Below are 24626 nucleotides of genomic sequence, written 5' to 3'. Positions count from 1 at the left end.
ATGGGATGCATTCATGAGTGCTGAGGGAGATGGATGATGTCATTGCAAGGCCACTCTCAAATACCACTGAAAGGTCATGGTGACTGGGGAGGACCGTGAGGACTGAAGGAAAGCAGATGTCATTCCTGTCTTCAAGGAGGAGGAAGGTCCAGGGAACTACAAGCTGGTCAGCTGCATCTCCATCCATGGGAAGGTGATGCAGTAAGTTCTTCTGGAAGTCACTTCCAAACATATTGAAGACAAGAAGGTGAATGTGAATAACCAGCATGGCTTTATGAAGGTGACATTGAACCTGACCAACATGATGTCTTTATACAATGAGATGTCTGGTGTAATGGATAAAGGAAGAGCAGTGAATGTTGTTTGTTCTTGACTTAACAAGGATTTTAATGGTTTCTCCTCTAACATTCTTTTAGGCAAGCTGATAAAAGTGTGGACTAGGAAGTTGACACTAAGGGGATTTGGAAACTGGCTAAACAGTCAAAATCCAAGGGTTGTGATCTGTGGCACAATGTCAGTTTTGAACACAGCACTTGGCATACAGAGCAAGCCACACACTTTCACTCTGTAGGAGGTCTGATGCAACTTGAGACAGCATTGTGAGACAGCAACTTGAGACTGGCTTTGTGTTTGTAACAGAAAGCTTATTTTCCATCACTTCCTATGATGAGTTAAGATGAAATGTAGGCTGGAGTGTTTGTGATTTTGGAAAGATTGATGAAAAAGGTGATGGCTGTGGGGCCTGTGTTTTCTGTCAATTTTGTCATGGTGGTCTTTAGAGGAATATTTCTCGGGTACTTCAGTACAGAGCACAACCAGTACAGCCCAGGCAACAAAAGGTGCCTTTTTCCCTTGTAAGAGCCTTAAACAGCAATTGACCTGTGCATTTCAGATAGATGATCAGCATCGCAGGATCCTCAGTGAAGACTTTTTTCGCCCCTGGTTTTGGGGTTTCTTCACCTTCCCTTCAGAAAAAAAAAGTCCTGTTCAGGGTCAGGCAGGAACTGGTAAGGGACCTCGCTGCACAGAGTCAAAAAAAGGCAGGAGGCATGTGGGGCATTATTTTATACTTGGCTTTTTGGACTGAAACTGCAGATGAGACCTTGCATCTGTGTAACAAAGGGCTGTGCTGTTGCATTTCCAGAAGCATACCAAAGAGGCTTGTGAGTCTCCAAGGAAGCAGCATAGTGTCATTAGGAAGTAGGAAGCCAGGTTCTTTTTCTGTAGGCCCTCATAATACATTTTTTCTTTACCTACTGGCACTCCTTTCCCTCTTGTTCCTGACGCAAGGCAAGTGAGATCATGTTTCCGTCTGACAGGAGGTGAACCAGAAGGTGCTTGATCCTTGTTCAGGGTTGCAGCCGGGAGCATTGTTTTCTTGCTAGTGTCTTTACATTTAGACACTAAAAGGAAAGAACATTTTTCTTTGCTTGCTGTCTTTGAGGAAATACTGCTTCAGATGATGGTTCCTCTTTGCAGAATATTTGTGGTTTGAGAGATATCTTTTGAGTGCTGTCAGGTGAGAGGTGAAGCTAGAAATTTTATGCGTGGCTACCTCATCTCCTGTGTATAAATGTGCATCCAGTCATCAGAGATTATGTTGCAGAAGCTTTGAATGCTTTGAACTTTTGTGTTTTTACTTTATTGACAAGTTTCCAGATTAATTTCTTTTAAGGAAAATCTTCTGCCAACTTTAATACCTAGCATGAAATGTCAGATTGCTAAAAGAACGTATTTGTTGCAGTTGGAATCAAAATAGAAACTTTCAAATGCATCATGTCATTGCAATAGAAATCATGGGCCCACAAGATTCTAGAGCAAAACTGGCATTGGCAGACACACAGGGCAGAATCTGGTCCTGAGTTTCCATTCTGATTGCTCAGTCTTTGTGACCCCATTGGTGTTTACCAGACCCAACAAAAAACAGCAAAAATCTGTATGGCAGCTAAGCCCTTTCTCCCTGCATGAGTCCTATACTGATCCCAGGCTTAGAGCACTGTCTTACCTTCTCTTTTGCAGAGATGTCCCACTTGTGTAATGAGTCATTGATCAGCCTAGTGTATAGTCATCAGGGTTCTGCTTGCTGCTTCTCCTTTTCCTTTTATTCTGAACGACACGTCCTACCTACTTCACATGTTTCTTTTGCATTGTGGAGCTGGAGCTCCTCCCAGATACAGCATTGATAAGAATGCTTTTTAATTTATTTTTTAGGTGGATTATGTTATGATCCTTCTCTATGAGATCTTGTTTATTTAAAAGGCTCTTTGGAAATCCAGTCACATTCTCTCCTTTTTAAAGATCTCCTTTATATGCCACACTTCAAAGCAGTGACCAAGCTTTTTGACATCCTACCCTCAAATAAGTGTTATTACCAGAATTTTATTATTTTATTATAAATTGGAAGAATTTTTCTTAAACACTTTTTCCTCTGTCAGGAGCATAATAGTTTGGCAGCTGTTACCAATTTTTGAAATATAAATTAACAGTCACTATGGATGTTTACATCCTCCTTCCCTGGCCCCAGCCCATTGAGATCGCCTTAATTGCAATGCCTGCACCACATCTTACTTGGATATGTCAGGGGCAGGTTATTCAACAAATCCCAGGAGGCAGATTGCTTCGTTCTCAGAACCTCCTGCCCCAGCTTCTGTTTTTTGAGGCTCTGTGGGGATCTTCTGTTAATGTACCCTCATTTGGTTGGCTGCCAGGGTGTTCTGCACAGAAAAGATGTTATTGTGGCACACAGCAAAATCTTCCGTTTGGGGAGGGAGAGCTCTGCTTTGGACAAGGAACAGAACAAGAGGGCATGGGGCGCAGTAAAATGGCTTTTTTCCAGTTGAGAAATACCAGTGGCTGAACAGAGAGGAGCCTTGATCATTTGCAATGAGCGGCCCTGTCAGGTGAACAGACTGTGCTGTTTTTGTAGCCTTCTCATCTGCTCCTTTGGCTTGTGGAGCATCCTCTTGGGGGCTCACTGGTGATCAGGCTTCATGGGACTCAGCCTGCTTTGGTTTCTTCCCCATGGGCTGAGGCAAGGAGAGCAGGACCCACTGGCAGGAGTAGAGGATCGCTGGGGAGAGCTGTAGCCAAACAGAGCAGGATTTTTACTCTCCCCTTGGTTCACTGCACTACATGCCTGTGCTGTCTCAGTATGTGTGAGCACCCAATGTGACTTGTCTTGACTAAGGTCAGCAAGCTCTCCCTTGGTGGTGTCACTTGAAAATCACCACATGCTCCAACGAGCTGGGAGCCACTGCAAGCAGAGCACCTGGACTCATGTGCTGAGTGTTCCTAATGGCACAGCAGCCCTGGGCTCAGCTTGCCTGAAATCCTTTTGTAACAATGTAGTTCACATTAGCCACCATTGTTCATGTCCACATCAGGCACCATTATTTGTGTCTGTATTAGGCTCTTGGCTTTCAAGGCCAGCAGAAACCATTCAGTTACCCAGATGGTCTCTCAGGTGCTTCTGAAGAATTTCTTTCAGGCTGATTTGGACCTTTCTTTTCATTTTCCAGAAAAATCGCTATGAGATTTACGTTGGTCTCCTGAAAGAAGGAGTGAAGGAGCTGCTGAGTGGAGGAGAGAATGATGTGCCAGGGCTGAAGAAATCTCACTCGAGTCCCTCATTGAATCAGGAGTCTCCAGTTAGTGCCAAGGTGAAACGCAATGTCTCGGAGAGGAAGGACTACAGGCCAGAAACACCCAGCATTAAGCAGAAGGTCACTTAGGGTGGAATCGACAACTAGGGGAACAGCCATGCAGCAAAGTACCGGTGGTCAAAATTTTTTTCATTTAATAACCTGTCATTCACAAAAAATAAGTGCATCTGCCTGAATGGGGTGTTAGTGACATTTTCTATTGTATATTTTGCTGTTTCTGTGCAGATTGTGGGAGATGTCTTTGCTCCTGCTTTGCTTTGCTTTCTTAATTTATCATTTAGCAATGAAGCATCGGGACTTTTTTTGTGTTGTTCTGTTTCTAAAGGAGCTGGGGGAGGGGTAGAGCGCTGTGACGTATATTCTGTCTCTTCCCCGTTTATCTCCTCCCATTGACACGTGGCTTTCATCTCTCAAGTCACTTGTCACTTTATTTACATGGTGGGTGAGAAAAGTAACTGGACAAATGCTGCAGTGTTATGAATGCAAGCTGTAGCTGTGAGAAGAGCTGTGTGAGCAGGCAGGTGCCGAAGGCTAGTGAGAGCCTCGGGTGCTGGGAACACTGGTTTCCTGATGATGCAGAGTGTGTTGGTACCAGTACTTTAGCAGCGGGTGTTACAGTAAGTACTCACTGTTGCTTGTTGTTACTGTGTTGACCCTGGACCTGTGAGTGTAAAGGAATGGAAACCTCTGGCGATGTTGGGGTAGCAGCATTGGAACAATTTGTTTGCTTTCTGCCAAGCAAAGAGCCTTCTCCTGAGTTTAGCAGGCTGAGGGGTATCCAAACCCATGCTGCCTCTGCAGCCAGGGAGATGAAGGATTACCCAGTCAGAGGGACTACCTGGGCTTCAGATTTCTTTGTGGAAGAGGCTGCTGTGGGTGTCAGCCATTAGCATTGTATTTTAAAGACGAAAGGCCTCTGTGTAGTTTATAACTATACGCTCTCACTTAGCTGCTATATAGAGCCTTATGATATATTGTGTCCTGATGCTCCCCTTTCCAGGAATTTCCTTGTTGGTGTGCAGATAGGTGTTCACGTTTTCTCTGCTAGTGACAAAGCACTTTGCCTTTTCTCTTCAGGAAAGGATTCTTCTCATCTCTGTTTTCCTGCTTTGGCTGACATATAGGTGGAAGAGGCTGGTGCAGATCGGAGAAGGGGGCAGAGGTGTCCTCACTGCAGGCCAGGTTTGATGCTGCCCTAGTCGCTCTATGCCTGGAGGTTAGCACAAGGCAGCCTCAGCTGTGGCAGATCCTACCCTCCACCCACAGGCCCCCAGCCTGCCTTGTAGCTCCTGCATACCCCACACCAGGCTTTCAGAGGGGAGTGTGGAACAGGGAGAGACCACTGTGGGGAGAGCTTTTCTGTACCGAAAGCCTCCTTTTTGTGTCACAGGCCCTTGGGGTGGCCAGCAGTCTTCACGCACAGGGAGTAGAAAGATGATGTAGAAATACCTTCTGCTGCTTCCCAGCCCCTCTCACTTGAGTGGCACTGTGGCTGTGTAGAGTGCTGGCTCACATGGTGCTTAACACCCTGGGTTTTAAGTTCATGTTTGATACTGGCCCACTGGACAAGCTTGGATGGGTCTCTCCTGTTTTGCCTCACTCTTCCCCGTACAGAGTAGTGTAACGGAATGGTCCTGTCCTGTGGAGCACCTCAGGAGGCGATGTTGAGGGCCAGTTGAAAATTGCTTGTTGTTACCGTTTCTTGTGGCTGGTACAGGATGGCCTTCCCGATGGATTTGATTCTTAATGCGTAAAGAAACATCAAGTTCAAGACAAGCACTCTTTAGAGATGTGCTGGTGTTTCCAGCCCAAGCAGCCAAAGGGCCACACATCAAAAAAATTACCACCTGAGTGGATTTATGGTCTGCTAGATGTCTCAAGAGGCCCAAGTCAATTAACCTAACATACTGAACTACCAGTTCAGTGGGCAGGACAGGGAGCAATCAGAGAGGAGACCTTAGCAAGCACTGTGTGACTTGCCTCCGCTGAGGACCAAGGACCACAGCACAGCATCTTCCCCGGTGTCATGCTCACCGCCAGCTGGAACGAGGACATTGCGCTCTCAGGTGCCAGGAGGTGTTAGAGCAAATCGATGGCTGCATTCACAGCCCAGCAGCAAAACCAGATGGGACCGTTTCCACGTGTGCTGTGCTGCTGGGGCACACAGGCCTCTGATACCTGTGACTGAGACTGACCACTCTGTGCTACGAGTCAGGAGCTTCACCCTATAACACTGGCAATGTCACTGAAAACTGCAAAGCCCTGGACAGAAACCCCCAGCACTTCCCAAGTGCTGAGGCTTTAGAAGCTGTGCGTGCTTGCTACAAGAGCAAATGTTCAGTCCTCTTCCTGAAGAAGAGACATGCCTTCTGCTGTGAAGGCCAAAGTGACATGGTGCAGCATGCTGTGTTAGGAGACTCAGTGTAGACAGCTTCGTGGTGGTGCTCATTGGGAGGGATTGTTTGAATTAATCAGCTGCGGTAGATCAACAGCTTGTGGATAGGAAACAAAGCCAGGAGATCCCTACAGCTGTTTATCATGCTCTGGTGGTTTAAAACAAACAAGCAGAAGAGACGGAAGAAAAAATTCTCTTGGGGAATGCCAAATGCACATCTGTGAAGAAAACTTGTCCTGTTGTACATAAATAGTGTTAGGAAGCATGCAGCAGAAACCAAACAAAAAAAAAAATGCAAATTTGTAAAATGGGCCCTGCTTGGCTGTCAGGACAGGATTGTCTAGATGAGATTTTAGAGGGCCTCTTTAAAATCTCTTCTGATTATGGAGTGCAGTGCTTTAAAAGGCAAAGAGGTGACATTTCACTTTTTCACCACCCGACTCCCCCCTCCTTTTAAAATATTCTGGTTGCTGTAGACTGCAGTTAAATTGCTGAGCTCAAAAAGAAATTATTCCTGTAAAATGCATTTCCCAGCTTTGATGCTGAAACTGGATAATTCCTCTTCAAAGTCATGGCAGAGGAGAGATGGTTTGAAGCAATAGGAAAAGTCAAAAAGTGAACTGCAAAAAAAGGTGTGGGGTTTTTTTATTTACTTATTCATTCTCCATTTCCATATATACTTGTAAATGGATTAGAGTATATTTTTCTAAGTCTCATCTGGGCTTAGGAAATGCAGTTTTTCAATCATTAAACATTTGTTGAACTCTTGCTGAGACTGCTGAGGTGTGCAGAGTAGTTCACTGAGGATTTTTCAGGTTCTGCTCAAGTTTTAACTAATGTCATTTTGCTCTGTTTCTTTACAAATTCTAGGCATCCCAGACACTCATGTGAAATGCACATTTCAGAGGCCAAGAGAAAGAGGTGGTCTTGTTGTGAATACCTAAGGCTCCTGGACTCCTTTTGGGTCTAGGATCATCTACTAAGCAGTACTGTAATTTGCTTTCCCCCTCTCCGACTGATGCTATGGTAAAAGCATAGGATGGCACTGCTGAGTCTTCCAGACAGCTTTGTGCAGTACTCTGCCTTTATTTGCTGAAATGTTTGCCTCTAGCAGAGATCAGCACTTGACCTCAGCAACCTGGGGGCTCCCGTTGCAACGTGCAAGGATGCTCTGCTGGTTTTCAGCCCTCCTCTGGGACATGCTGTGCACCTGAACTCAGTTCAGTGAAGCAGCTCTCTGGGAGTGCTCAGTGCAAGCAGGAGTTGCTGGCAGGCAGACGTGAACGTGTGTGTATGCATGCCAGCCTCTGCGTTGGTGATGCAGGGGGGTGTTAATCCTTCCCCATCAGCCTCCTTGCTGCAGAGTGCAAGTGTCACTCAGGCAAAGCCTCTGCCTGCATGGAGATGCAAGGAGAGGAGCAGGGTGTGGCCAGTGACTCCTCACATCCTCCCTCTCAAGATGCTGACAGAGGTGCTGGAGGGACCCGTCCTGCTCTGTAGCATTGCTGTTTGCTCACCCTTCAGGAGCTGGACCGTCTCTCTCTGGCTGCAGGAGGAGAGGCAGGAGAGGACCTCGCTGGGTCCACACCTAATAGCAGAGAGGTGAGGGAGAAGGACGCAATTGCCTCCCCCTCTCCTCACTCAGCAGCCAAAGCAGGTGAAATGCTGGGCTGAAGCCAACCCTGCACCCTCTTCCATGAGTCAGCAGGACTCAGGGCTCTGGTTTGAGGCAGCTTTCCTTCAGCAGCGGCTGCGGAAGAGACTCCCTGGGCCCACTGTGTGTTTGTGTGCGCCTGGCAGATAAATCACGCATGGACCAGTGAACACAACTGCAGTTTTTAAATCCTGTATTTATATTGTGTCTTTAATTAATGTAGGGAGATAAGTCAGCCAGCAGAGTGATTAATGCAGCGGAGCTGTGGGGGAACGCTGTTCAGCTGCAACACCAACTCAGACAGCTTTTCATCTGTAGCCAGCGACTTGTAAATGGTTACCAGAAGCTTTCTGAGGGCTTGTAACAGCTCATCCCTGAAGTGCTTTCCCTCTGATCCTGTCTGTTCCCAGGGTGAGGTCTGCCTACATTTGGGGGCTCTCCTGGAGAGCAGTGCTCAGCACAGCCCTGTCTCGAGCAGGAGTTTGGACTAGGTAGACCTTCAGAGACCAGAATAATTCAGTGACTTTACACAGCTCCATTGCCTCCTGTTAACAAGACTAGTTGTTCTTCTGGTTTGAGTCAGCCAAAATGTTTGCCTTTTTCCAGCATGGGAGCGAGGTTTTTGCTTAATCTGAGCATTCCCTTCAGTGAGGAGGTGGTTGTGGTGGTGGAGAAAGTCAAAGGTGGTGGGGTTGTTGCTGGCCATGTTCTTTAGAGTGGGAAAGGCTTTTCTCTGCAGGCAGTGTACCACTTACCATGTCTGCATTCCCCATCCCCAAATAAATTTTGGCCATATCGCAGTTAGTTTGACAGCTCCTCCTCCTTTTCTGTCAAGCTGCTCCTGTCTGTCATCTTAGCACCTCAGCTGCTTCTGTATAACAGGTCTTTTCTTTCCGTGCTTGTAGAAAACCAGAAAATTTGACTGTCCCGTCTTGCCTTGAAAACACCTATCTGAAGCAGTGCTGCGTTGAGTGGATAACCCTGTAAACAGCTTTTTCATTCTGCTCATTGGTAGCCTGCGCTTCCAGCCACAGTTATATCTGGGAGGTGCAAGACAGAGAAGATCAGGCTACCGTGATCCTCTAGTGTAGTGTGGCAGGAATGTGGGGTCTTCACTCCCACACTCCAACCAGACACTTGTGACATTCCTAGTCTCCTTTCCAAAAAAAAGTCTCGAGGTAGAAGCAAACCATGCTTTGTGGACAAGTTTTGAGACACTGTTTTGTGAGGAATTGAGTACTTTCTAAATCAGGTCATACATTTTGCAGCATTTTTGGCAGCTGCATGGAAAAAAAACAATTATAAAAATAAATAAATTGATGGTTTCAACCAATGTCACCCAAGCACAGAGGGGTGGCATTCTGGTTGTTGGCAACACCATCTGCTTTTGCAGAGTCAGAGGCGGTACATACACCTTTTTTCAAGCTTGCATCTTCCAGCTTGCATTGAAGCTTTCCCCAGTGTTGCTCTTCCCAAGCTCTGGGATGTCACATCTACTCTGAGAGGGCAGTTGTGTTCTCCACTGGGCACAGTCATAGCTCTTCAGTGTTCATTCCCAGCACCTGGTATCTAGGCTGCCTAGGGAGGTGAGCCAAAGCAGCTGTCTCAGAAATTTGTTTGAAAGAGCTGGTCTCCATGTTGTGCTTTTTAGAGGATATTTTTAGTATGCCCAGTTTCTCCTCTCATCTGTCCTGACAGCACCAGTGTAGTATAGTAAGGAGCTTCACCCTGTGGGAAATGAAGGTTTGCTCCAGCAGAAAGAGTCTTTTTCAGCTTCCAGCGAAAAGATACCTCACCTAAGCTGAGCACCATCACACAGGGAAAAGATACTGTAGGAGGACAGTAAGAAGGACAGTGCCACCCTCCATGGCCGGCCAGCTGTTGGAGATGGCATGGTCAAGCATTGCCCTCAGTGCTGGGGGTAACTAGAAGTGCTGTCTTCTTTTTCCCACCCACACTCGGCTCCTGGAGAAAGCTTCCCTGCCACCTGCTGCTCTTCTCCCTTGTGACGCAGCATCCTTATCCAAGGGTGCTGCAGTGCTGTTGTTAGGAGGCTGGTTGAAATAAGAGCAAGGAGGACAGGTCCCAGGGAAATATGTCGGGATGCCATCTGCTCTCCTGTGGGCAGTGTCCAGTTGAATGGTGAAAGAAGGCAGGCGCAGCACTTCCTGAGAGAAGGTACTTTGCTTATCCCTTTTGCTAGCTGCATTGAGGCTGCATTTTGGTCAGTTATTAGAAAATTTCCTTTGCCAAATGCAGGCAGCAGCTTTTCCAAAGATCCTGCTTATTGACCTGACTTTCCTCCCGTGGTCAGAAGGAGCAAATGTAGGTCAGCCCAAACATCATCTGTCCTTCCCTTTGAGCAATGAACTACTCCATAAAAACTATAAATGTTTAAGTGATGAGCGAACTGCCGTGGCATCTGCTGTGAAATCTGTGCCAGGTATCAGACGGGTACAGGCCAGTGGTCTGTTTGGACCGAGAAACAGTACATCACTTATTCCTTTCACTGCATTGCTACAGACTACAAGGGCAGGACTTTTCTCTCACAAATCAGTGTAATTAGTAGCCAGCCTGTAGAAGGGGTCATAGAATCGTAGAATGGTAAGAGTTAGAAGGGACTTTAATGTGTAACTCGCCTAAATGCAACCAAAACACAAGGTTTCAGCTTCATCTTGGGCCAGGCAAATATCCTGGTGTAACCAGAGAGCAGCGATAACTGAGCTGCTATGGAGACTTGTTTGGTGCAAAACCCTCTGACTGCCCTAGGCCTCGTGATGAAAGAAGGGAGATCCAGTCTATGTCACTGCACAGGGCAAACTCTGTTGGTGGTAACAAGTCTTAAACCACTTACACACTTACAAAAACCTCATGCTCAGTGCTGTCAAGTTCTGAGAGCTCGTAGGATGAGAACAGGGGTGGTCTGTGTCGGTTTTTTTTTTTTATAAAGGAGTTGTACATATTCATGCCAACTACGGTGTCCTCCTGCTCAAGGTTGGGATTACAGCTTGGCTAAAATAAGACAGTTTTTTGGTGGTTTGAAAACTTCAAAATCATTGCTCTTCACATGAGGTACAATCTGAGGCGTACATTACTTGGTGGATATGTTTAAGTGATGCCTGTAGATGTGTGTGTATTTCATAAGGTATAGTATGGCTTCTGTGGCTCAACTCTCCAAAGCCTGCTCTTCTTTTATGAGACTTAATTTGATCAAAGCACTTCAGCAGCTACAAACTTTGTTAGGAGGCTTGTTGTTCTACTTGTTCTCAAATTAGGTTAAACAGTCATCAGAGCTTTTGCAGGTTTAGAGTATCCCTCAAGCTGCCTTGATCTCCATGTATTGTCTGCTGGGAGCTGCCTGTTGTTCTGCATGTCAAAAGCCAAGGCATGTATCGGGATCACGGGGTGGGATTTTCTGCTAGCTTAATTCTGGGCTAACACTCTCTCTGTTGTTGTTGGCCAATGCCTGCACCAGGAGCATCTGTGCTGACTTCTGAAAATCACACTCTGGGGATCTAAAATACAGCTTTACTTCTCAAAATGTTGACCTCACTCTGGAAATTCAGCAAGGGGACATCATGTCCAAAAGTGTCCAAGCAGGACAGGCATCTGTGATGTCTCCTGCTGATAGCAGCCATACAGCAGTAGTGAGGGTTTCTTTCTGCAGCTGTACAGATTTCTAGAAGAGTGTCTGTCTCATCAGCAGAGAAAGAAGAGCAACAGGGCTGAAATATCTCTCTTGGGCATTTTGTATGCCTCCCAAAGGTTTCTCTTGGGACGCTTGAACCTTTTAACAAGTTACTGGTGTACATGAAAAGACATAAGGAAACCCAGTGGGTTTTCCTAGTGCGCTCTAGTCAGGGCAACACTACCATTATCTGCGTTATCCCCAGAAAGGGAGAGTGTCACCTGAGAGTGGGATTCTTAGCTGATGTCACAAAACTCTTACTACACAGCCACCTTGAAGCATTTGAGCAGCCTCAGTGAAGCCTGTGTCTTGCAGCTCAGGATGAAGCAAAGAGGGCCATCCCCATTGCCTTGCTGCAGGTGAGCCACCATCTTTGTTGAGGCGCTGAGCTTTTCCCTGGGTTACCTGCCTCCCATGGCAATGTAGTGCAAAGATCAGGGTAAGCACTGTGGCATCTGAAGTTAGGAAGGGCTGTTTGCTTCCCACCTGAACTCTTGCAGTGTTGCTCTCCCGTAGGCCGAGAAGTTTCAGCCATTGTTGCGTGGTACCTGTGTGGGAAGAGTAACTCTTGTTAGTGGTGGCATCTTATGTGGAGACCTAACCTTATAGGGCCTGACAGCAGTCCTTGCAAGACTTTTCCTTCAGGTGGCCTCCTATGCCATTTTCCAAGTGTAAGAACCTTCTTTCTGATGACCTTGGTCTCAGTTTACTATTATCACTGAGTCGCTAGAGTGTTTTTCATGCAGTGCACTAGAAGCACCATCCTGGTCTCACTGCCTTGTGGTACCTCCTTGTTCTGCTGTGAAGCAGCATTAAGGTAATCACTAAGTCTTTTCCAGCAGTGTGAAACTTGCTGCTCTGGCTCTTGGGGTGGTCATTGCCTCAGGTTTGAGGCTGTCTTACCGCCAGGGCACACTGTTTCATCCCTGGGAACACACACAGCCAGAAAAGTGTGCTCCTCAGTTGTCAGAGTCAGAGCGAACAGACTTGAGTCAAGCCCTGGTTCAAGAAAGATGATTCCACGTGCTGCTGATGTCGACAAGGACTTAAACATGTACTTCCTTACACAGAGATGCTTTCCTGAAGCAGAGTTGTCACTCCTTTCTACAGGTACCACAGGATGCCCTCCCTTATTCTGCTTCATGTAACTGGTACTAGAATGCTCATTTCCTGATAAATGAAGGCACTTAATCCGTCCTCTTCCCCTTGGAAGAAGGACTTTTGGGGATATTGTTATATCATTTAAAATAATATTTTGGAATTTTAAGTTTACATTGCTTTATTTTTCACTTGAGGTGACTGTATATAAATATTTTCCTCTATTTTATCATTGCTGATAAAGTAAGCCTATGGTATACAGACAAATAATTTGCCTTTGATGTATTGAAACTGTGAGATATAAAGTAGACTTATCTCTTGTGTCCATGTTCTTGACTATAACTCTGTTCCTCTGTGTTTTTATAAGTTAGAATAAATGTTGCTTACGGGCAACAGAGAGCCTGCAAGCTTCCCAGTAATTTTTTCTGTAATTGAAATCAAGTAACCCTAGTGAAGGATCTCACATATGTATAATGATATATGTATATGTACAAAATTTAGAAAGAAATAAACCAAATGTATTTCATCTTCTGCAGTTTAATGTCGTTTGGTGTTTTGTTTCTTTTTTATTGGAGCCTGTACCATTGCTTCCTATGATTAAGAACGTGCAGGTGGCTTTGCGAGCTCCCACAGCAGCATCTGGGTGTCCTGCTCAAGGGAAGCTACAGACCAATTAAGCTCAATTCATGAATGGGAGGGCACGTGTACTGTGTACCTTATAGAAACACAGCCTGAGCCCAAGTACCTCTGCCAGGGCAGAGGCCAGCATGGCCCCACACGGATACGTAGCAAACACTTCCTACAGAAGGCAGTGCAGGGAGGCGTGTGGCTGGAGTAAGTGTAGAGGCCAGCGGTTCTGCAGGCCCACCAGCTCACAGCAGCTGGAGCATGTCTCTCCTCCTTACACACCTCTACAAGAGGTGGCTTCCCTTCCAGGCTGCTGCAGGGTATGCAACCTGAAGAGTTACCCTGACTTAGCTGTGAAGAGGCACCAGGAAGAGAATGAATGAGTTAAAAATGGGTTTACCAGCACATGGGTTGGAACAGGGAGGCTGCAGCAAGCAGCAGGCCAGAAATGATTGGGAATTGACCTTAAATTTTTTATGAGGTAGGCTGGCAGTTGCTGTTGGCCTGGTGGATGGCAAGCAAGGACCCATGAGAGGCAGGAAAGGTGGGTGCTGAAGAGAAAGGGGTAAGGCAGAAAGAGGTGGGAGCAGGTTAGAAACGATGGGTATCCAAAGTGAAAGGAAACAGGCTGTACAACACACAGAGAGTAAACAGCCTTGTGCTTGCAGTTCTTATTTTTTACATGGATCAAGGTGGGAAGATAGGCTACTGTGTGGGGAGTCAGAAATAGGACAAATGAAGAGGAACGTGTGTCCAATACCAGGTGAGGCATGGAGAAGCTTTACAACAGGGCTGGAAGCTTTACAGCAGGGCTGGGAGTTTGGAGACAGCAGTAAAGAAGACAGCTTTTTTCATACCAAGACCTCCATGAATGTTTGACTACCTTGAGATAATTGCTTCTATATATTTTTTCCTCCCAGAGACTTACCAAGTTGCCTTTAGATGAACAGCAAAACATCCAGCACCGAAGAAAGTGATACCCTTTATTTTTTGCACACTATGCCATGGAATGTCAGATTTTTTTCGTTGCTGTTCCATCCTGGTTACTTAAAGCACTCAGAGGTTTTGGTTCCAAGATTTTGGCTCCCGGATTAGTACATGTTTTTTGAAAATGCTAAACAAAGTGCTGGCAAGGATGACTGAGGAGTGTTTTACAAAGATGTATTAAATGCCTTCTCTAAGCCCGGATGAATCTTTTAACTGTGTGTGAATGTTAATGTCAGTCCTGCTCACCACATCTTTTCCTATTTCTCTCTTCCTAGCTGGCAATGTCAACTCTGAGCACTTTCTGTTGATTTTCTGCTTGGAATCATTAGTCACATCACGTTGCTTGCAAGGCATTAAACTAGAACAAAATGACAGGACAGGTGCAAAGTAAAAGACAGATGCATTTATATTCTCTTCATTGTCCATTTTCCATCCATGTTACCAAGTACAGAATGTAATTATCAAGGGAGCTTGAAACACCTAGCTTGTGTACGCATGTGAAATCTCCACAGTCTACAGAACTTACACATCTCTTTGGCTATTTATGAATAATGTAGCATGAGAGAGTGACTTAGCCCAGAATTAAAGTACAACTAGGTCTGAAATTGTCATGTCTGCCTCTAGATCAGAAATGAGAAGAAAGTTCTTACCAGCAGAGCATGATGTGCTGCAGGAGCTTCCTAAATGGCAAGGAAAGGGCATAAATACTCAGTAGCTTTTGAGGTAGAGCTTGAAGAGGAATGTTATGATGATGACTCAGGTTTTCATCTGTCAAGCCATTGCATATTCTGTCTCTTTCTTTCCATGTTTGTTGCTAAATTGATGTTTCTCAAAAGAAGTTATGCCAGACGCTATACTAGCTGCTTCTGCCAGAAATAAAAAAGGGCCTAGCAAACATGAACCACTGCACAACAGCTAGCCATTGGGCTTGCTGTCATGTTCATGTTCATTTTAGGGCAGCATCTCTTATGGTCCATTCCACAGTTTTTGGGTATATTGAGTATGTAGATGAAGTGGGCCTTTGTCTTGCTGAGCCACTCTTTCCAACAAGATGCAAAAACTAGAATGAGGTGGAGGAATCAAGGCTAAGTGGGCTAATTTGCTTCAGAGAACGTGTGAGGTAATGTATTGCTATTATGAAGTGGAAATTTTGGGGAAAGTTTTGGTCTTGTGTACCCAGGCAGGGTATGTCAGTAATACTGTGGAAGGCCAAGATTGTCTTGCCCATAGCAACTTTGGAAAGACCAGACAATTCAGGTAAAATTGATTGATTAATTGTACCAGTGAGGAAAAAGTAAAAAAGGATGTGTTGTGTCTTAGAGAGGAGCTTGGCCAGAAAAAAGGGAGGTCTGAGAGTGGCAAAATGATTGTTCCAGAAGTAGAAGCAATGGGAACTCTTCTGAAAGGGAGAGTGCAGGTGCCTACATATGACAGTGACTCTGACTTGCAGATCCGAACTGGAAGGACTCCCTGTTGGCCTTGACATCAGGTCAGTGTATGAAAAACTTGATATGAGAGTGTCTACTGCAGAAGGATAGATTTCCACCCTGGTGTCACTCATGTAGGGAGAGAAAAGTGGTGGATTTGTAAGTGAATAGTAGAATCATAGAATGGTAGGGGATGGAAGGGACCTTTAGAGATCATCTAGTCCAACTCCCATGCAGAAGCAGGGTCACCTAGATCAGGTCACATAGGAACATGTCCAAGCGGGTCTTGAAGACCTTCAAGGAAGGAGACTTCACAACCCCTCTGGGCAGCCTGTGCCACTGCTCCCTCACCCTCACAGTGAAATAGTTTTTTCTTATATTTAAATGGAACTTTTTTTGTTCCAGCTTCATCCCATTACCCCTTGCCCTGTAGATGTGTGTAATAGGATTTAAGAGTGTTTGATTAACACCTTTGTAATTGTGTGTAACAGAGGGGAAAAAAGTGCAATTGCAGATTTGCAGCAGTGGTGTGTTTGCTTGATAATCTGTATATTGATTACTTAATAGATGGACTAGTTTCTTAGAAATGTGTCACTTAATCACCACTGTAGTTTCCTAAATCAATCATATCTTGACCTTGCAATCTAAATGGAAGGAGTTGCTTCCTGAAATAACATTTAGATGAGGAGAAAGGCCCTGGCACAGTTCCTGCCTCATCTTAACTTGCTTCAGCCACAAGTTTAATGACTTAGATAACTGCAAGTATATTTGTAGGAATACTTGAAAATATTTGAATTATGTAGGAGCTCTGCCAGTGACCACAAGATACAAGCTAAAAAGGATAAGTCTTGAGAATGCAGAAGTGACAGTAGGAAGGACCTATCAGGAAGGCAAAGTCTCTGAACTAGAATCTCAGGGGCAGGCTTTTATAAGGTACAAGCATCATGCTTTCTCAAAGAACAAGTACTACTTGTTCTGCGTATGTAAAGGCACGGGTGGGCCCTTATCTGTGCAGAAATGTAGGTGAAATGTACTGTATTGTACAGATGGCTAGAAAACTGGAGAAGAAAGCAGAATATAGCACCAGGGACTGAAAAGCCTGTGGAAAAGAAGATGGCAAGAAGGATTTGCCCAAGAGGAGAGCAACAAGGAATTTTTTGAAAGCTGGAGGCAAGAAGAAAACTGAACAAGACTATAAGGAAAAAGGATGGGAGGAAACTGAAGAGTCGACAGATTCATTTACTACTTGGAAAAGGCTATCCATTATTAAGAAAGGAGTAGCCACCTGTGAAGGTTGCCAAACTCCTCCCTTTGTCCAAGTGCTCTTTAGGTGAAAAGTTCTCATTCTCCCAGTGTTTGCAGAGGCACTTTGAACACTATCAGGGCTTCTATAGCTTAGGGGAGTCATGCTGTGTGCTGGACTTCAGGAAAAAAACTGCTCAGAGTTAGCCAAGATAAATATTCCTTCCTATGCTTTGTAGCTTGAAAGCAGCATCCCTGTGTCTCTGTGCTGTCTGCTGGATGCATAGTGGCTTTGCTGGAAAGGGCAGGAAAAAAATCCTCAAAACCAGCTTGAAGCCCATTTTTCCCTCGCCACTATACAAAGATTGTTCAAAATGCCTGGGTTTTGGAGGGTGGGTGCATGGTTGTTTTCTTCCCAGCTACAAGAAAATGTCTGTTTTCAGCCAGAAATAAGTTTCCGATCTGCCTCACCTGTTCATGCTGAGCTTAGAAGCGTGCAGCAGAGGTGCTCTGTCACCTCTTTGGGAAGGTTAATATTTTTAGTCAGCTTAAGCAACCTTATCCTCTCTGCCTAGGTTTCCAGTGTAAAAAGGCACACTTTCTCCTTCCAGGGTAGTTCCAATCAGGACTTGTTAAGCAAGATGTTTGTGGGTACAGTCTTCAGCAGATATATGAAAAAGAGTTTTTGATCAAGTGATCTCTCAAAGTCCTTTCCAACCCTTAAGATTCTGTGATTCTGTGAAGGTGATGATCGGTATGCTGCTGTACAGATTGGTGTAGAGAATGCTCCTGTCAAACCAAAAGTGTGACTGTGATACCCAGCTCTTGGTGCACATTACTTCCTTTCCCACCTGACCGGTGACATCCCGTAAGTATTGAGATTAGGGTGGTTGGAGCCAGGGCCATTACCAGCTTTATTACTGGAGTAATAAAGATAGTGATTACTGCACCCTTGGCTTCCTCTATAGAGATGCACACCATGGCAGGAACTTGCAGTGGGCTGTGCCTATGGCCAGAGTGTTCTCCGTGTCTGGGCTAAAACATCCTGCTGGGACTGTTTTGTGGGGGCCTTGCAGCTAGCCAATGATAGCAAGTATGGTATAAAACCCAGGTCCCCATTACCACAGCCATACCCACGCTGCGTTTCTCAGGCAACTGAGATGTGGGTGGCAGTTAGAGGTTGTAATTACTTCAAAGAGGAAAAAAAAAGCTCATACACACAAACACACATACACACACACACACAAACCTAACCAAAAAAAGAAGTGCTCTTTCTGTTTAGCTGCAGTTTCTGACTGCACTGTAGACAATTTGTCAGAATACACATTCTCACTGGCAGGGAGCCAGGCTCCTTTTTACGCTGATTAAACCGTATGTGGGCAAAATGTAGGCAGATGATGGGGACCCAGTACACTGAGACCTTGGAGAGCTTTGTTTTCCTTTGCTGCTGCATTCTTGTTCTCTCCAAACTCCTGGCAGGCTAGTTTTTTGACCATCCCCCGTTCGATTTGTTTCATGAACCTCCAACTTTGGGAAGAACTGTAAAGCCAGAGAGGCAGTTACTCATGGTACATAACCTCTTGTTCACCTGCAGGTAAGCATGTAATCCTCTGAGTGGAGTGAAGGTACTGGTGAGACAAAAAATGTTGCGCTACAACAATGCAAAGGGAATTTTTGCAGGTGGATAGAAAACCCTCTCATGTGAAGGGCCCAGACAGCCAACAAGGTACGTGCTCTTGGTCCCACTTCTGCCTTACCAGCAGCTCCATCTGCAACAGCTCCTCTGAGAAGCGTAGCCTTGCTATACTGCCCTTCTCCAACCTGGAGCATTGGGCTCCACTGGAGCTGGGGAGTGTGGGACACTGGCTTTCTAAGTCAACCTGCTGCTTGAGACTTACAGCTGCAGCACTTCTGCTGCCTTCTTTGTGAATGCTGGGGACTGTTGCATCATTGCCAGGATATGTGCCTACTTGTCATGGTGGACACCATTGGTTTATACTGACTTGTGTGTTCACCAACTTTTCATTTTGTCTCTCATCATTTCCTTAGGGCTTGGCAGCACACAGCCAGGAAGGCAAGATGAGCTGACCAGCCTTTTGGAAGTTGCAGCACGCATGGGGTGGGGACACTTTTCAGGAGAAAAATGGCTGATCTCTGCTGTGACTCAAGGTTATTCCACTTCCACAGGAGCTGATGCCACCACAAAGGGCTTGACTGGATAGCTACACCTCAAGCAAGGTAACTGCTTTAGAATAGGAGAGGAGCACTGTGCTGAACATTTTGTGTGGGCATCTCGACTCAGAAGCATAGCTTCTGGAGTGAGGCAAGCCAAATCTCTTTTCTAAATATGAACATGCAAGCTGAAACCCTCAACAATTTATTTCACATCTTTAGCTAATTCTTCTTAAACTCTCTATAAAATCTGGTGTAAATGAATTCCTAGAGTTATTTTGTAGCCCTCTGGACTCTCGCTGGGCTTCTGGTTCATCAGATGTGTCTTGATATTTAGCTCAGTGTGCAGCCTGATTGGCAGGGCCTCCTAGCCAAGCATTAGGAGCTTTAGAAGTCATGCAGAGGGGCTCTCCTGTGCTGAAAATCCAGGCTGGGTCTCAGCCTCTCATGATTACTGAGAAGGGTCTGGACCTCTGGGTAGGAGCTACCTTCTGGTGCCAGCTCTAGCATGAACTGGCCATGATCTGCCTCTGTGTCCAGGGTGCCGGGAGATTTCAGTCTCAGCTTCTCCAGGAGATGACTAAGGCAAGAGCTGCATGTGTCCTATTTTGCCTATAGTATTTAAACACTCCAGGGCATGGGATTCAGCTGTGTATGTTCAATAGTAATAAATATTAACCTTTATGATTTGCAAACTGATTTGCTTACAGAGACTGCTATGACTTTAATGCAAATCACAAAAGGCCTGGCAAGGTGTTTTATGAGCCCTAGGGACAGTTTAGCTTGTTAAAATGTGCACTTGGCTTTGAGTCACAGATGTGATCAATCGGTCTTTTCCCCCTGACTCACCAAGGCTGATTACTTGAATCTGAGGTGTTTAAATAACCACTTGATTCCAGCATGAGAAGTTTGAGTTGAGAAATTCTGGATGTGAAACCATGGTATAGGTAACTGATAGCAGCTCCAGCAGAGTTAAGGAAAGATCACTCAGGTGCTACAGCAAGAGGTATCTACTGGCTTTCGTCAGCTGACAAATGAGTTTTTTTGGGCAATGAACTGTAGATTTGCTGCAGTGGCAAATCTAGAAAACTTCCCTTGTAAATTTGCACTGATCCATCGCTCATCTAAATGGCTTTAAAAAACCAAAAAAGTAAAGAGAATGAAATCTACCCCTGTGTGATGGGTTTTCAAGGTTTCACATTCCATTCCATTCCTTTGATGAAGGACATTAAAATGAGAAAGAAAAACAAAACCCATACCCCTCTTTGTCCATTCACATACCTCCTGTTGAAAGTACAATTTTTATTCCATCTTTCCTCAGCAGGTATGCTTTGAGGCCTGTGGAGTTTCTGCAGTCCTTGCACCGTCCCACCTTGAATGACAAAATGCACCTACAGTTATTTCTGTCCCTCTTTTGTCTGTGATGAAACACCTCTCTTATCTCTTTTGGTGTGAGAAAACACCACATTTCTTTGGCTACTGGTACTACTGGTAGCATTGTCTCATTGGAGTACCATGGTTACCTGTGCCCCTCAGTGTCTTTATTGTTGTGCCAGCTGATCACATCATATGTATCCTCTCCCCAAGCCATTGTCTTCTACGTGGAAAATTAAGCATGTATAGTCAAAGTAATGCGGTCACCCAGGAGTTTTTGAGCCCACATGGAAGATGAATTCCCCTCTCCCAGAAAAGGCAATGTATTGTTTTGTGCTATGCTCCATTTTTAGCTGAGTACTCTGACAGCCTCACCTCCTTTATGAAGATCACCCCTTCTAGGTATCTTCCTTCACTTTCGCTCTCAGCTTGTTTAGTTCTGAATTGCCATTAGAGACAATTTTGCAACTGGCTGAACCTCTGCAATTATGACCAAGAGCTATAGCATACATATGTTGCTGTCTTAGCTCAGTATAGAACCCATTTCAGACCAAGCAGTAGAGCTGGACAGATGTAGTTACCTGTGCTACAGTCACCTCCTGAGTTTGGAGTGCTACTGTGCTAAGTAATATGTAAGCTTCTCAAGCCTACAGACTGTGGCTTTGGTCCAAAGGTCTATACCCAAGCTAAAATTCAGAGGCAAGAAGTTTATTGAAAATTTTGCCGTTAAATGCTAATAGGGTCAGAATGCAATGGCTGGCTGCAGAGCATGAAGATTAGCAGACAAAATAGTTAGGGAAAACAGATAAACAAAGACAAAGACAGAGGCACACTATGGCCATTTGCCCATGGTCAGAACGTTGTTGCTGTTAGTTGTTCTTAAACTGCTGCTATGCATGATAAACAAAAAGAGAGTCTTCTGTGATTGAGGGTGGAGGTTAGCTCTGCCCTGGCAGTGGCCTCCACTCTGCCAGGTAAGAAAAGGAAAGCACAACTTCAAACAACCCTAAGCACTAGCCCGTTTTCCTACTTAAGCACTGCATGAATCATATAGCACTGTCCAAGTCTCCTTATTAATTTGATTCTGTAAGCATTCATAAAACATTTAGTTTTAATATGAAATATTCAAGTTATTCTCTGTTATTTAATTTTCTATGTATAATTTGAAGAATTTGCTAACACAGAAATTATTAAACATGGATATGTTAGATTATAGCAAAGCTAAAAAGGAGGGACAATGATACTGAAAATGGAAGGATTTACCAAAACTGTAAGGAAGTATTGTGAGCGCAAGATTTTTCCTTGGGTAATGAAAACAAAAAATAGTCCCCAGTTTTAAAGGCCAGAAATGACCTTGTTCATAATGTGCTAGGTCAACGCAGCTCAGCCTGCAAAGCAGTGAATGGAGTTATTATTATTGGCACCAAACAGTCATCACACCAGACGAGTTGCCTGACTGTGCTATGTGCTCTCATGTGGTAAGTCCCAGCCTTTGCAAAGGGTGCCAGGAAGTGTCACCCTGTGGTTCCCATACATTTGAAGTAGGAAAGCCTTGATGGAAAGATTTCAAGAGATCGACCTGGTGCCTATGTAAACTAGTGTTCACTTGAAAAAACAACACGCCATGCTTGCCGTGATGTTGTGTTCCTGACATGTGCATTGTAGTCCTAAGGTATTTGTGGTGCTGTCAAAGCCTCAAGAACTCCCAACAACCACAGCAATAATTGTGTAGTTCTGATCTCTCCCAGTGCTATCCACTTTCCATGTGCATCCCCAGACGGCAGTGAGGCAGGGGGTGAGGAGGGAGAATTTTCAAGCTGAAAGTCTCCCTTACTCCTTTGTGGAGCTGAGCTGTGTCTGAAGCTTCCCTTTTCCAAGTCAGATTTCTTCTCTGACTGCTTCCAAGATGCCACTGCCCCCCCTGCTCTGTGCATGCGTGCCCTCCAGAACAGCCAGGTTCTGTGTCCTGCTGCTGCCCCACAGTATACAGTGCTCTGCTCCGAAACCCTGAGCTGCAACAAGGTGCAGCCCCTCTTAGCTGCCAGACCTCACTGTTTGCCTGATGGTTTTCTGTGGCCACCTGGTCTCTCTCTACCAGTACCTGGGCTCTCTCTACAGTGCCCTCTAGCCAAGATGTTGTCTGGTCTCATCTGAGCCCAGCTTATTGGGGTACAGCCTTCTCCATTCTCCAGCCAGTCCTTAAATTTTTCCCTGTAAGCTCTCCCACTAGCAGCACCCTGTGTAGGGCTACTGGGAAACCTCTTCCATACTTTGCCAAGAAGGCAGGGACAGAGACCACAGCAAGTCCCCTGCCAGGCCCTTGCCTGGGCTGCATTGCTGGAGGAGTCAGAGGAGTCACAGCAGCTGTGAGCAATGCTCTCCAGCGGCAGGGGACAGCCTCATGTCCAGTCTGGGTGGCTGCACTGGCCTGTCTGGCATGACAGGGATGAGGAATCAGTGGCTGTGGCCACAGATGCCCTTGAGGAGGGAGAGGAAAAGGCAGGAGCCCCAGAAACACAACAGAGGAGAACCCAAAATGTGCTGCCAAGGTGTGTCACAGCCTGTCACAGCCCAAGAGATGATAGTCTAGGAGAGGCAAGGGAAATCTGCCACAGGGGTGTCTTGAAATGCAGAATGGGTTTGAAAGGCTAGAAACTCAGTGCTGTGAAGAAGTATGGCTCAGAGGAAGAAGAATGGACTAGAAACTTGGTGCTGTGTTGGAGTATGGCTCAGAGGAGCCTGGCAAGTGCTCCCGGCTCCCAGGACAAGGCAGCAGGCATGAGGGAAAGCTCATGAAGAGTGCAGTGGCAACCAGGGGATGCATGAGAGGAACACTGGCATCTCCATCCTTTGTCCCAGGCCTTGGCCTCTAGGCCTTTTGCTGGTTTCAGTGTCAGCAAATTGTGAATCATTGCTCAGAGCCCAGAAATGGATTCTGCATTGCTTCAAGCTTCCCACCCAATCGTCTGAGTTGTGCTGCAGGGTGGTGATGGGGTTGACAAGATAAGAGAGGGGGCAGAATTTGCTAGATGGAGCTTGATGTTCCTCTTTGGCCAAGAAAAGTTGCTGCTATGATTATTCACCCTTTCCAAGGCTATTAGTGGGGTGTAGGCATATAGAGTTTCAAGAAAAGTGTTATCCATTTAAAAGCCAGATAAAAAAAAGTCAGCAATCAACTATGTTTCTGAATAGAAATACAAATTTCTAGGGAGCCAAACACCTATTTTTGATCACTGAGAAGCCAAGTACTTCTGCAAAATATGTCTCTCTGTTGCTTCTTTTAGTTTCAAGTCAGATGCAGTTGCAGGTGGAGACAGTTCAGCTGTAGGAGCTCTCACACAGATTAGTAGCACAATAGGCACAGAAGCAGAGGGAACAGTTTGTACGTTTGCATCACAGCAGCTAAGAAAGGCATATGTGAAATATCACCCTCCCATCATCCACTCAGGCATGCATCTCAATTCTTTCTTCCTCCACTGGCTCCTGCTTTGGGGGGGCAATGAGGAATAGAGTGCTATGTCAGGAATGTAACCACAGGTTGCAGAGGAAGGGGCAGTCCTTGGTGGAATGGTTATCATTCAAACCTTATGCCTGTTCCAGAAGAACCAGGACTAAACATTCTTCCTGAGCAAAGGCAAAGCAAGGATAGAGTGGGGCAAACCACTGTGCATTTTAAACAGCTTTGATTCTGAGTTGGAGTTTTATGTTAAATACCATGATTCATCTGTATTTATTTTGTTAAGCAGTGAGCAAGCAGAAAGTCTAGCAGCTAATGTGCCTCAAAGACTCCTGGCAGGCAATCCGTCAAACCAGTATTGATTAGTACTGCCACGGGAGCCATTTTGCACAGTAAGACCATTAGTCTTTACTCTGACAAATGCTCACTTAGATGTAAATTAGCTGAAGGTGTCCTTCTCTCACACTACAGGTCTGAACCAGGAATGGAGGTTTGCTCTCCTAAGAGCAGAAGTGTGGAAAACATAGCAAGAACCATGAGGAAAAGACCAACATGGCTAAGATTTCAGGGCTTCAGGAGATGCTTTTTCCTTTTTTTAAAAAGAAAGGAGGAGAAAAAAATGAAACAAAAAAATTCCCCCGAAGGATATGATCTGGTATAACGGAAAATTCCTCCAATGGGCTGCAATGGCCAGAGGCTTGCTAGCAGTGCTCCTGAGCAGCCTAGCCTCAGTCATTTCCCATAGAGTGTAATGGGAAGGAAATCCAAGGTGAGAAGGGCACGTCAGAGTGGAAACTTCCCTGCATTGCCCTGATAGCATGTATGCCACTGCATGGAAAAGCC

At 45.4% G+C, this 24626-nt stretch overlaps 1 protein-coding gene across 10 annotated transcripts in view; it reads left to right on the top strand.

The window, feature by feature from the left end:
* PSD3 (pleckstrin and Sec7 domain containing 3) overlaps nucleotides 1–16663 on the top strand; it is a 120377-nt gene extending 103714 nt beyond the window's left edge. For 9 of the 10 annotated variants that reach the window (XM_062017355.1, XM_062017353.1, XM_062017354.1 and 6 more), the window contains one exon: nucleotides 3519–13004. In XM_062017355.1, coding sequence (XP_061873339.1) covers nucleotides 3519–3731 — 213 coding nt within the window. In that variant the 3' untranslated portion in view covers nucleotides 3732–13004. Of the gene's footprint in view, nucleotides 1–3518; nucleotides 13005–16584 lie in introns of those variants that run through there. The other variant, XM_062017356.1, reaches the window with a different exon arrangement.
* Nucleotides 16664–24626: the final 7963 nt, after the last annotated feature.

Source organism: Colius striatus, chromosome Z, assembly GCF_028858725.1.
Source record: "Colius striatus isolate bColStr4 chromosome Z, bColStr4.1.hap1, whole genome shotgun sequence".
NCBI lineage: Eukaryota > Metazoa > Chordata > Aves > Coliiformes > Coliidae > Colius > Colius striatus.
This window is presented reverse-complemented; position numbering and strand designations above follow the sequence as displayed.